At 47.4% G+C, this 14096-nt stretch overlaps 1 protein-coding gene and 1 pseudogene across 1 annotated transcript; one reads left to right on the top strand and one right to left on the bottom strand.

The window, feature by feature from the left end:
- Positions 1–1029: 1029 nt before the first annotated feature.
- On the bottom strand, positions 1030–1977 carry LOC112899249 (annotated as a pseudogene).
- A 5403-nt stretch (positions 1978–7380) lies between these two features.
- On the top strand, positions 7381–10031 carry LOC112898884 (F-box protein FBW2-like). The gene is made up of 2 exons (XM_025967188.1): positions 7381–8154; positions 9007–10031. Exons 1-2 carry the CDS (start codon positions 7760–7762, stop codon positions 9521–9523), a joined length of 912 nt encoding a protein of 303 aa, XP_025822973.1. The 5' UTR covers positions 7381–7759; the 3' UTR covers positions 9524–10031.
- The last annotated feature ends 4065 nt before the right edge of the window (positions 10032–14096 follow it).

Genomic DNA, 14096 nt, shown 5'->3' with positions numbered 1-14096 from the left:
TCGAAGACTGCTTCGAAAGTACTCGATGAGCCTGCAGTACTCAGCTACGAAGAGATCGGGGGCTTGTCAGACCCGGGGCCACCGGGCTGGGCACGTTACGTAGTCTAAGAGATTAAGCCCGTCTTATCTCTTATTCATTTTGTTTATCTCTTGTTTATCCCGTTTAAATAGGAGATAGAGCTAACCAACACGGAGAGGATCTACTCGAGATATGCTCTGGTATGATCCCTCGACGGAGGTTGGTTAGCATCTTTGTAATTCTGACCTCTCGGATATATAAGGGAGGTCAGGGACCCCCCTCAAAACAGAAGATGATTAGGTCATTCTACACCAAAGGGAATACAAACCACCATACAGGACGCAGGGTGTTACGCTCCGTGCGGCCCAAACCTGTCTAAAAGTCTTGTGTTCCTTGCACCTTCGAGTTACTGATCTCGGCGTCTCCTCACCCAAAACTTACCACCTTGGGTATATCCCTCGGTGGGCAGCCGGTTAAACACCGACAGCCCGTACCTCTCAACCAATACATCATGAAGATCAATGAATATTTCTTTGTTCATCCGAAGCATTTTGTGACACTCTCCTGGTGTATTCATGGTATCTTGTAACCATCCAATTCCAGTTTGAATTGATACTCTTGGTGGAGCCTTGTGCAAATACAAATCACAATAGATCTCAGCAAGTTTAGCACCTTTGGTGATTATGTCAAAAAACTGGTCACCATCATCACTAGAACTATCACTCTCACTTTCTGACATCTGAAAATATAAGAAATTATTGAGTGACACAAGCTGAATTAATGGATAAGGGAACACATAGGCAACAATCTGGAAAAAGAACATGATACATGTTTAACAATCTGAAAAAAAAACATGATACATGTTTAACAATCTGAAAAAATACATAGAAGCCCCACAATCTAGAAAAAACTCATGATACAAGTCATAGCATGAAATGGGAAAAAAACATAAGAGCCCCACAGTCTGGAAAAAACATATGATACAAGTCATAGTATGACCATGACCATCACTACTTTCCATACTTGCCCATATACTTCCTAGTAAGCCAACTGAACCTAAGCTCATTAGTAGGAAACCTCATGAACATTTCTCTCTGTTCCTTTTTCACAAATAATTCAGATGCAATGAAATATTCATTGGTCTCATAATCGGCACCACAAGCAAGAACGTGGCCCATCACTTCATCAATAGAATATTTTCCTTCTTTCTTGGAAGAATAAGAGCTAGCTAAAGTAGCCATGGATGTCACTGCCTCTTGAATGAGTAGTGCAGTCCCTATTTTCGGCTTCTTGCCTTTATCTTGGATAAACCTTGGTGCTCTTTTGCCATTTACATTGACAAGAGATGCATCCTCTTGTGTGTCTTCTTCATTGGTGCTATTTTGCCCAACATCAACTGCATCCTCTTGTGTGTCTTCTTCATTGATGCCATTTTGTCCTTCCTCAGCACTCGCCATATGCGGAGACCAATGATCTATACCAATACTAATGATGCTACCAAAACACACTTGGAGTTCCTCCTCATTTTGGAGTCCTTGTTTCCTGAATTTTTCACAACCTGGAATGTCCTGAAAGATGCAACATAAAACCACATAAATACAACATGAAATGTACACAAAGATGCAACATGTAAGCAACAGCTCAACACTTACCACTCTAGCTTTCTTCCACCATTCATCGTCCATAACGATGGTGCCCTTTATAGGACACCAACCTGTTCCTGTTTGCCTCAACAACAATTTTTTCCATGCCCTGAAATCTTCTTTCAGCTTGTCCCATTTGTTTTTTATTTAAGCCTTGCTCACCTCAATACCAAGTCTATCTTTCATCCCTTTCTCAACTTCAGCATACCCAACCGAATTCAAATACGTGTTGGGACGATTCCCTCTACGAACTTGTTCAGCAAACAATTTGCAAAGTTCCCGAGTGTTCACAGCATTCCAATCGATTTCAACCATCTAAAACAACTCAGAAATCATCAATTTCTATCCTCTAAAACATCCCCAATTCATTCAACCCATGCATCACAGTGTACAGATCAATAAAAGAGGGAAACAAATCAATCTCACCTTGGGCAGGGGCGGCGGAGGGAGAGAGGGGCGACGCAGAGGCAGCAGGCTGCCGGTCTGTGGCAGGGGCGGCAGTATCGGGCACGGCTAGGGTTAGGGGAGAAGGGACGGTGGAGAGGCTGTGGGGACCGGCGGAGGGACCGGTTGGAGGCCGGAGGAGGGGCGGCGGATGGCCGGATGGGTGGCGGCGGGTGGCCGGACGGGCGGCTAGGGTTAGGGGAGAAGGGATGGTGGAGAGCTGTGGGGAGCGGCGGAGGGTCAGCTTGTGGCCGGAGGAGGGGTGGCGGGTGGCCGGAAGGGCGGCGGCTCCTGGTCAGATGGACGCGAGGCACGAGCGCGGGGCGGGGCTGCACGTCGTTGTGTGGGAGCTACAGGAGAGACGAGTTCGGGAGAGAAGAAAAGAGAGAGAATCGAAATGTTTTCTCGTAACGAGTGGCAGTGGCGGGTAATTTCATCTGAACTCCACGACGAGGTTCGTAAGAGGGGCATTCGGAGCTGGAAACCAGGTGCTCCGAAACTCCGATCGAAAATGAACTACGTCTCCGGGAGCATTTTGCTCTGAAGTTGCGACGTTTGGCTGGCTCTGGCCGGCTCCCCTTTGGAGTTGGGCTCCAGAGTCATGCCAAACACGCCCTAAAGGCTACTACTCCACTCCTCCGGTCCTGTCCTTCCAGTCATCCAATGTGGAGATTTTTGCTATTATGAGACTATGGCGACGCGGCTTCACTGCAACGGGAACCCGAAATCGGGCTTCGGTGGTAGGGGACCGAGACAGGCATCGACTTGCTCGTTTGGCATCAGAAGAGATTGACCCCGGTAAGCCTTTTTTCTCCCACACGGTCAGACATTTCTACCCCTCCCTTCGTTCACCTTATCTCGTCCCTCGTACACATGAGGGAGACACTGTGCTCCCATGACCTTTGAGATCGATCTATGGAGAATCCACAGCGCCCGCCACCGGTCGCGTGCTGCTGCCCAGCGCTTGGCCCCGCCCCCGCCCGTCGTTAGCGGCCGGTTGCCCGGCGCTCGACCCAGACCTGGCTGCCCGGCGCTCGGGCCCGCCCCCGCCCGTCGCGAGCGCCCAGCCGCCTGGTGCTTGGCCCCGCCCATCGATAGCGCCCGGCTGCCCGGCCACCCGGTGCTTGGCGCCCGCCCATCGCTAGCGCTCGGCCGCCCGGTCGCCCGGTGCTTGGCCCCCCCACCCGTCGCTAGCGCCCGGCCCGCCCGTCGCTTGGCCCCGCCTCTAGCCCGCCCGTGGCTACCGGCCGACTGCCGGCGCTTGCCCACGCCCCCAGCCCGCCCATCGGTCGTCGCCATGCCTGCAGGCTCCGAGATGTCCCACAGCATAGGTTCAACCGGCAGACGCCATTCTCCTATTCCCTACCACGTTGGTCCACTAGAATACCATCCTCCCGTGAATTGCCATTGCGGGCAAAAGGCAGCAATGTGGATTTCATGGAGCGATGACAACCCTGGTCGTCGATACTTCAAGTGCTACCGTGCTCGTGTATGTGCACTGCTACTGTCCATAGTTTAGTTTTTTATTGATTTAGTTGTGGATTTGAATGCCTTGGCATGCATGTGATTTTTGCAGGAAGGAGGATGTGATTTCCATGGATGGTACGAAGGGCCGGTGGATCCATTTGTTGCTTCTTTGTTGGTTGATTTGCGGAATACCGTGTGGACATTGAAGCGACAAAAGGAGGCACTGAACATGGCAATGGGCGATGCGGCCATGAAGATGCAGGAACAGGCGGTAATGGTTGCACAATGCAAGAAGGAGCGTGATGCAGCTGTTGCCGACAAGGAGGAGCTTATGTTGAGGCTTGAGCGTCAATGGAAGTTGAAGCATAATTGTTGTGGCTTCACCGTGGCAATATTTGCTGTTCTTGTGTTCTTGTGTGCTGGTATGAAGATGTAATTAGAAGTTGTCGTAGTTTGAAGATGTGGCCGATGCAGATGCAGCTATGCAATTGTGTATCAGTTGTTTTAGCTTATGTGTGTTTGGGCTGAACTGGATGTGTGTCACTATGTATGCTGAACAAATAATTTTTCACTATGTATGCTGAGCAACTGATATTTGTCTCTGCGTTTATATAGATAGATATAGATAACAGCTAGTAGCAGAAGATATAGATAATCAGTTGAATATGGATATGAATTCAATATAGAACCAAACTAACAGATAGTGTCAATTACACGGATAGTAGCTCAATTACACAACAACTCCACTTGCTTCTCTAAGACGTAGTGGCGGCTTCAGGTTGAGGGAACCAAACTTTCGTAGTATTCTTCCTAGGTCTCCTTTTCCTGTGTATTTAAAAGTATTAGTAAATTGTATACAAACAGAAAACATGAACTTAATACACTTAACTTTTCTTTTTTCCATTTAAGGGATACTTGGGGCTGTTTTTGCGATGCCCTAATTCTCCACAATTTGGGCACTTGACCTTTCCTCGAAGCAACTTTTTATCTTTCTCTGTCTCATTTGCAACTCTTTTCTTCCCGCTACCACCTTCAAAGGCATCCTTTTATCCTATTCTTCCTTTGGCGGCCGACACCTCTTTTCCCAATTGGTGAACACACTTCTTTTGCAAACAACACTTTTGGCCAGTAGAACTTGTCTCTTAGCTGTTCCACTTTCCCCTCGTAAGCTTTCTGAAACTTCTCCACTGAGCAGTAATCATGCACAAAGTCTTCCATCTTGACATTCCTATGTTGCTGCCCTATGATTACAGCCAATCCATGCTGGCATGGCTGGCCAGTGTGCATCCACTCTTCACAAGAACAATACATGTCTTTGTCCTTCACAATGTGCCTAGTAATGCAATCGTTATGGTCTATGACCTCAGCATCAAAATGGTCACCTTGTGTAACAGACAGGTGACCCAACCCTGTAGTTCTTGCACTCAGAACATTGAGGACAGAGGGTAGAACCTTCCCTTTAAGCTTCTCTCCAATCTTCCTCCTTCTGTGGTAAAGATCCATTAATTTCTCTCTAATCTTGTCGGCCAGGTCACAAACAGGCAAGTCCTTCTGGTCTTTGATCCAATTGTTGAATACCTCCGGCGATGTTATTGGTGATGTAGTCACACTTTATGTCTGGGTTGAATCCGCTTCTGTACCAAAGCATCCTATGGTGTTTCTCGAACCACAGCTTAACACCAGGAATACATGTGACATTTTCATAGTACTTCTCAAACACTTTAGGCATGTATGCGTGTGCAGCTGGAAACAAGTGTTGTGCACCATGATGGTACTTGATATAGTTCTGTACTAGGTGCCTGGAACATTCCCGCTGCTCCATATTGGGAAAAACTGACTTCACAGCTTTGAGTAGGCCCTTGGCAGCATTAGAACAAACTGCAAGCACTGGCAAGTCTCCGATAGCTTTATGAAGCTGGGTCATGAACCAAGTCCAATTCTCATCGGTTTCGGAGTCAAAGAAATCAATGCAACCGGAAACATCCAGTTGTGACCGTCCACACCGCAAGCAGATGGTAGGTGTCCATTCCATCTGCCATTCAAAGCTGTCGAGTCCACACTAAGATATGGCCTGCAACCTTTAAGAAACCCTTTTATGCAAGGTCCAAATGCACAGAAAAATCTATTGAAGACAACCTTATCACCGTCTCGACGAACATCAATCTCAATCACATTGTCCGGCATTTTTTCCAACACCGCTTCCTTCCAACTAAAAAGAAGTCGAAAGCTGTCCTCCCAAGTACCATGCAACTCAAGCAAAGCTTTCTCTCTTCCCTTCCAAACGGTGTTGCAGCCAATGGTGCATTTATACGTGTCCTGCAACTCTTTCTATAATTCCTTGGCTCCTATGTTGGGTTTCTTCAGTAGGATTGGAAGAGAAAGAGCAGCAACCCATGCACTGGTAGGAGTGGTTGTCCTTCTCCTAGCACTGGAAGTACAATTGTGGCGATCTGTCATCGTCGTAACCTGAGGAAATAAATGACTCAAGTCAGTCACCCAACACAACAAAGGACATATGAAAAATATGCGATGATAGGAAGAATATACATACAATGATAGTGGGTGACCCCTTTGCTTCTAATACAGCATGAATTCTCCAAGGGCACTCCTCTCCCTGACTATTCTCACCCCGACAGAAGCCTCTTTATCGACTCGTACTAGTACATTCTATGCCTAACTCAAATTCTCTTTGAATCGCATAGTGTCGCATAGCAAGCCTAAACACTTTCATATTTGGATACAAACTGCCAACTCTCATCACTGGATTCAACATGCTATACATGCCCGCCCTCTCCTCCGGTATGTACTCACGATACCCCATGGCATCATGGTCATCAATATTTTCATTTTCAGCACTTCCTCCATCTCTGTTTTCAACTCTAGCCCTTGCCTTTTTTTCAATTTCATCCTCTTTCTGCAACCCTAGTTTAGCATACATTGATTTTTCACTAAAAACTCCACGTGTTCCTTCTTCATCCCATCTAGGTTCAATTTCCAGTGCATCCCAATCAATTTGTGATGGTTCAACAAGTGCTAAAGGCAATGCCTCATCCTACAATGAAATTGAAAAGCTTTCTCTATCAATTGACAATCAAATGGAACCAACATTCTGCTATGGACACCAAACAAAACCCATTCTCACCTCTCCCTGTTGGACAGTACTTGAGCTGCTGCTATGAACGCCCGCTTCGTCGCACGCAGTGTAGCCCGGCGGCTCAGCTGCCACGACGATGGGAACCGGCGGTGCCGGGTCTGTGCTCCCGTCCAGGGGGTGCGGTGGGACTGGGTCCACAATGGGGGCGGCGCCGTCCGGTGGCACCACTGCCAATGCCTGCCAGAACTCGAAGTCCAGAGGGATGAAGCCGCCCGTCGGAATGCCGTCGCTGCCGGCCGTCGGCAATAGGGGCGGCGCCGGATCTTGCATCCTTGGTTCTGCGGGGGGCGCCGAATCTCCCAGGCCGCAGCGGGGATGGACCGACTGAGGTGGAGCTACCGAGAGCAGATCCCCTCCCGCCGGAACGCCGTCACCGCCGGACGGCGGCAATGGAGGCTGCGGCGGTTCTCCCATGGCGCGGCGCAGCTGGAGAGAGAGGGAGTGACCGAGCGACCGAGCCTGCGAGCGTCTCTCACCATGGTGAAAGAAGGGAGGGGTAGAAATGTGTGACCGTGTGGGAGAAAAAAAGACTTAACGGGGTCGATCTCTTCGGGTGCCAAACGTCCGTCCCCTACCACCGAAGCCCGATTTCAGGTTGCCGTTGCAGTGAAGCCGCGTCGCCGTACTCTCGTAATAATAGCAAAAATGTCTCCAGTGTGCGCGCCTGAGACAAGAAACCCCCGTCCCTTCCTCTCCCCCAAAATTCACAAAAGGAAAACCCCATAGCCATAGGGGTGCCCGGCTGGCGGCGATCGCCGGAGATGAAGCGTAGGATGAGGAGGACAGGGGTGGAAGGCGAAGAGGGCGAGGCCTGACGGCGGCTGGCGCGGCGGGGGAGGGCCTGTGGTGAGGTGGTCGCACGCGGCCGTCGCTGGAGGTGGAGGAGGGTGGACGAGGGGTGTTCTTGGTCCGGGAAAGGCGGGACTTGATGGCCCGAGCTGCGGGAGCGGAGGGTCTTGGACGAGCTGGTCGGAGGCGGCGGCGCCGGCGAAGGAGGCCGGTACGACCACCTGCAGGGGGAAGTGGGTGCAGATGTTGGAGTGGGACTGGACAGAGCCGGACGCGGAGAAGGCGAGGCCGTGCGACGCCGGGGGAAGAGAGGCGGGAGGCGATGAGGAGGAGGTGGTCTACGAGTGGAGGTGGACGGAGGCGGTGAGCCCGGAGATTCTGGCTCTGGTGCTTCGCGGGCGGCTCACGGCGGACGAGGTGGCGCGGGGCCCGGCGCTGGTGTGCAGGGCGTGGAGGCAAGCCGTGGCGTCGCCGGACATGTGGGGCGACGTGGACATCGAGGCGTGGTGCCGCCGCGTCAACTGCCGCGCCAAGGCCGACGCCGCCGTGCGCCGACTCGTCGCCCGCGCGCAGGGCACGCTCCGGAGGCTCTCCGCCTACCGCGTCGGCGACGCCTCGCTCACCTACGTCGCAGCCTCGTAAGTCACGCTGTCCTTGCTGACGCTTGGTCTGACTTAATCTTGAAATGATCATTCTTGGCTTGGGAAAAATCGTGTTAATTTATGGATCTATTTATCTGACGCGCGTGAACCAATGAACCACATTGCCAATTTGGCATGGAATTTCACAAACGTAAGATGGTAATATCTTCTGAAACCACGATTCTTTGCATATAACATTGCAAAATTGTACTTCGACTGCCAATGGGGTACAAGTTAGCAATGCCGGTGGCTACTTGCTACAATGCTGCTACCAGAAGCTGTCCGTTTTGTGCATGACAGTGTAAAAATTTCTGAATCACTCAGAGAGTCTGTTTGTTGCAGCTCATATGCATTGATTTACCTTTGTCAACTCAATTCATAAACGTGGACAGACAACTGTTGTATCACACATCTCATGAGATGCTCTGCTCTGCATGTTTTCATCACTTTGTGTATGGTCGTCAAATTGTTACTGTGTTAGGGTGGTAATATATTGCCTTGGTACACTGCAGACATGTAGTGAATGAAGCTCTGACTTTTGATGATGTCTCTTAAGATGTCAATGCTTCCCTGACTAATGGTGTGTGATGCATCTTTGCTATGGCCTAATTTGTTTTATTAAGGCTGTACTCCTTTTACTGCTTCATCAGTAACTTAAAGGTTGCATAGGACATATTGGTCATACGCAAACCGAAAAAAAGGTCTGTTCTGTGCTACCATGCTTTCTTATGTGCATTTAGTGGCTTATGTAGCTAATAGTTGTTATTTTCACTTTGGTGTATTCTGTATGTAAATATGACATCCAAATCAACATATTTGCAACTAATACTGTTTGCTTTTGTTGGACAGCGGGAAGCTGCTCAATGTCCTCCAGATCCCAATGAGTGAGATCACTGATCAAACCGTGGAGAAGCATGCAGAATTCCTTCCTGCACTTAAAGTGCTGGACATCAGTAACTGCCTGAATATCACGTTCAGAGGAATTGAGGCACTAGGCCGGCACTGCAGGTTGCTCGTTCAGCTGAAGAGGTACATGCCCCCTCCAGAGCCTCCTCAGGGTAACAACAGGGCTGCTAGGGTGGTTGAAGAAGAGGCATTGGCAGTCGCAAACACCATGCTGACGCTGCAACAGCTTGAGCTTGCGTATGGCCTGTTCAGTGACCTTGCGCTAAACACGATTCTTAACAAGTGCCCGCTGCTGCACGCGCTGGGCATACTTGGCTGCTGGAATGTCAGGCTTGGAGGCCACTTAGAGGAGAGGTGCTGCGCGCTCCAGTCATTCAGGGAACCATGGGAGCCTGAGTACTGCACTGACTCAAGCAGTGGAGGTGACTACGATGATAACAATACTGACAGTGATGATTGACGGGGTTCTGTTTAGAGGTTCAAGTGGTTGGGTATTGGCCGATAATTATGAATGAGGAGTTTGGGTATTGTAGTCTGATGCCAGCCAGCGCATCTACCCTTGGTGACCATTATTCCATACCCTACAAGGCTTGCATTAGAGTGCTGCTGCTTATGCAGAGAAACAAATAAGCTTTAGTTAACAGTAGAAAAGTAAAGCATGGTAGTATTGGAGATTGATAAAGATGATTGCTGACATGAGACGATTTCTGAATGTGCTTGTGATGACTTTTGTCATAGGGAACACCTATTCAGATGCTTATGTTTCGCCTGATTGAAATGAGGGAAATTGGTGATACTGTCTACTGAATTTCATGTTTCACTTCCTAATTGGACTTGGTGCATCCTTCGGGACGTGTATAGCATGGTTTCTTGTAACCATTGTTCGGATTAGTTGTGCATGTTTTACTGAATGACTGGGTTCATAACTTCCAAGGGTTCCTGCTTGTTCTGTTCATAATTTGCACTGACCACAGGGGCACGCCGCAGTTCCCCGGGAGGACCGTCACGCTCGAGCACTAGCCCAGCGCGACTTGCGTACGCCCCTCTTCATCTCTACCTTCTCTGACTTTGTCTCGTGGGGCACTAACCTGCTATTCTGCTACTGGACTTGCTATGAACAACCTGATTAGGATGAGCATTCATAGTCTAGGATGCGATAAGATTTGGGAGTACAACCAAATGAATTATTGAAGTCATAGCTACCTGCAAAAGCTTTTTCATGCATTCATTTTGGATAGCTTGGCAGTCCTGTTCACAGTTCAGGCATTCATTTTGCGACTGAATCTCTCTGTTTAACATCTGTAGTGGGGAATTGCCTACAAAATAAGGGAGGAGGATAAGCAGACAGCTTTGGAGGTAAGCTTATTGCAAGTCACCCTTGATATGTTCTGATTGCTGATACTGATTACACACAATCAGTTGTTTCATGATGACATTTGTTTGATGATGGCGTTACTTACCTGTAATAATGGAAATAAACAGATTGGTTGATGCCCACTACTCATATGTTGTTTTCTACAGTCTCTCCAGATATTATGATTTTAAGTCATGAACGAGTATGAAATTGCCTTATATATGAACTTTGATGTGTTTATCTTGGTGGTATTTCATATTTGTAGCAGCAAGTCTCTACAGAAACTGATGTTGTGTTGCTTATATCCATAGAACTCTGAGAAGGCGAAGATAAGGAAAGAGTGGAAAGTGTGAGCTCAGTCTCACATGCACATCCACTGACCAGAGATGCTGTGATGAGCCGAAAATGAACTCGACTCTGACATGTTCAAATAAACAGGGAGTCAAATGGTTTCTTGCATTTGACTGTTCTATCTGCCTTTGCAGCATGTTTGAAAATCACTCCTGTCTGCAAGCTTCTTTATCAATTATATACACGTCTCGATCTCTTTCCTTTTATTTAACAAACAAGAGCACTCCATTTGCATATATATTCGTGGGAAGGACAAAGTGAATAGAAAAACAGGCGCATTCGTGTTCTCTCTCTCTCTCTCTCTCATCAGTAGGCATGAGGCAGGCCACAGAAAACATTGCGGCAGAGATTGAGGTAATAAATTTCAGTCTCTCAGCTCACAAGTGGATCTTTTTTTCCCCTATGAAAAATAAAACCAAATGGATTCCGTCGAAATTTCGCGGCCACTTGAGAGAGTGCAAGTTGGAGTACTTGAAAGAAGAGAAGCCTATGCTTGTGTCCTTGTCAGTCAAGGTGGAGAATTGTGTGCCGCTATTTTCGACGTCGCAACCAAGACCTCTCTCGTTCCTTTCACCTGACGACGAGACATCTCTCTTGCTTCCATACCAATGGCACAATGCCTCGCTCGTGTGTGTGTGTGTGTGTGTAGTCTATACCTACTACTACTGCTTGTGCTTCCCCTGTTGAAGACTGAAACAGGAGAGCTAACGACGATGATGTAATTTGGCCAGCTATATTATTCACGTTCTTGTGCTGATGCAGTGCTTTTCTGTAGGAATAATGTGTTGCTGAGATCTTGGTTGACCCTTGCTCTACTCTTCCTCCGATCCGTCTAAAATATAGGAATGATTTTATTTTAGAACAGGACTGAGTATTCTCTAATCTTGATACCTAGGAATGGAAACCGAGTCAAATGCAAGTGGGTTCTTTTTTAGGGAACAAATGCAAGTGGGTGAAAAAGAATAGTTTGACTCGTGTTTTGGGCAGGGATTTTCTTTCAGAGATCGATGATGGCATTCGCTGGGGATGACGGAACATTTGCGAAACAATGTTCATTTATGACGTCACGTAGGCAGCGAAATATTGTTTTTTTGGTGCGAGCAGGAAACAAATGAAGAGCGGGAGAGGCAGGCTCAGATGGGCTGAGTATTATTGAGCCCAGGCAACGGCGGCAGCGGGCCAGCCTGAGCCCATATAGAACGGGCTGACAGGCTGCCCTTCCTTGTTTGACCTTTCCGTTTGCTTCTTTCAAAGAAACTGAATAGATAGTTCACTTTTCATTTTATATTACTGAAAGAATTTGCGGAGTTTTACTCTAACTATTATGGTAGGCGGAGCAAAGCAAAAGATCAAATTAAACGTACGGTGGTAATTTATATACCCGCCGCATAACTACAGTGAGATGAAGTGGTAATTAGCATGCTTGCCGGCCTAGACGGGAGCAGCATCGCGAAACCCGATAGTGTATGATACGACAGCTTAGGTCTTGCTCTGAGCTCCCCTATGTGTCTCAGTGTTGCATGCGGTCTGTACATGGGGGTGCTTGTTTTGCAACAAAACTCTCCTTGATGAAATGCGGGCTAATGCCATGCTAGGTTCTCAAAAAAGACGGAAGTGATTAGTAGAATGAGCATTTGCAAGAGAATCATAATTAACAGAATCTTATGAATGATTTATTGACCGTAGGCTTTTGGTGATCGATTTCTCTTTTATTTTGCTCGAATACGCATGTATCTTTGTATTAAGAAGGAAAATAGAATGTTTTTAGTACAACAGCGGAACCAAGCTCACGCTAAGACAGTAGGGCACGTAGTGCACTAATATAATGACGAGAACCTGCCCGGCCTTCTCGGAGATCGACTTCTCTTGGTGATTCTTTGGCTATAGTGCTCATCCTTGTCATCGTCATTCTCGGAGTCAAAGCTTTCCACCGGCTTTCTGCCATCCTTCTTGACCCACGGCTTCTTTGAGGTTTCTTCAAAAAAATCCTTGTTCTTGTTAGAGCCGCTTCCCGTCTTGGTTCCAAGACCTGGCGCGCCATTGGGTTCATCTTGTCTTCTTCATCTCCACTCCTTTATGCAACCACAACGGCATGTATTTCTTCAATCTCACCGGACTATCCCTCCAAGCTTGCCATTGCTCCAATATCCAAGGATAAGTTCAAATGTTCAATGATCCTTGTTGTTGAGCTCTGTTATAGATATAAGTTTCATTGTAAAGTTTAACGTTATGTAATAAAATATTGTGAACCATTTTTATCGGTACAGATATCTTAGAAATACATATATACATATCACTAGCGATTGATTTTATTCGCGTAAAACCGGATGTGACAATATGAGAAGGGTAGGAGCACCAATACGTTCTCGGCCTCTCTTTCTCCACGTGGCACCTAATGCTAACCTAGAGCTAACTATTGGCGACGCTCTCAGATCAAAGGAATCAACGGTGATTCAATGGCTGCAAACTTTGGATGACACGGCTTGCTATTTGCATTGATTGAGGTTTATAGCAATTAGTGATTGATAACGGCCTCCACTATACAGATATGATCCAGCTCTAATAAATTTGAACATCACTCACCGGAGCACACCATTTTTCTGCACGTACTGTCACTTAACCACCTTCTGAACCAAATTGATTCCATTGACTGAGCAACATACGCAGCATAGTGTCAACGCACACATAAAAAAAAAGAGCTCACATCTGACTTTCGTCGATCCTAGGAAGAAGAAATGATTGACAGACCATTTTTTTTTTCAAAACTATCTTTGCTCTAACTAACCTTAGTTCGTCGCTGAACCGCCCATGATGGAATCACATGGAACCATATTTTTTTTAGTTATTAGCCGTTAGCTTATTAGCAGCCAGCAGGTATGTTTTAAAATAAATTAAACTACGGATATGGTTGCACACAAATACGCAGAATATACGCGTAAATAAATAGGAGTAAATTCTGGGTTTGACACGAAAGGCTATGTATCATGTGTGCACGTCTGGTCTGTTGGCCAGGCTAGCTGCACTATTGTTTTTCATTCCCTTGGACGGCACTGACCACCATGTAGTTTGACTTTGACAACATAGACATGCATGTTTCTGCAGTTCAGGTTATTAATTAAAATTAGCTTGCTTTCCAGCTGCTTTGGCGATTATAATTTTCTACTGTGCCATGGCCTCTGATTGTTAGTAATAGCAGGGCGATCTTTTTCACGGCAAATTAAGCAGACCCGGCCCTTAATTAGCGCAAAGTTGTCGAGTTGACATCGACCCATATTTGTTAGTGCGACACGCATGTGCCCGTACCGTACCCTAGACACACATGGGCATG

The sequence above is a fragment of the Panicum hallii genome, chromosome 7 (genome assembly GCF_002211085.1).
Source record: "Panicum hallii strain FIL2 chromosome 7, PHallii_v3.1, whole genome shotgun sequence".
Taxonomy (NCBI): Eukaryota; Viridiplantae; Streptophyta; class Magnoliopsida; order Poales; family Poaceae; genus Panicum; species Panicum hallii.
This window is presented reverse-complemented; position numbering and strand designations above follow the sequence as displayed.

Excerpts from the sequence above, each read along its gene's own strand:
- LOC112898884 (XM_025967188.1), top strand. The coding sequence starts at position 7,760 with ATGTTGGAGTGGGACTGGACAGAGCCGGACGCGGAGAAGGCGAGGCCG. Across the intron at positions 8,155-9,006 it reads CTCACCTACGTCGCAGCCTC|CGGGAAGCTGCTCAATGTCC; the intron begins GTAAGTCACGCT and ends TTTGTTGGACAG.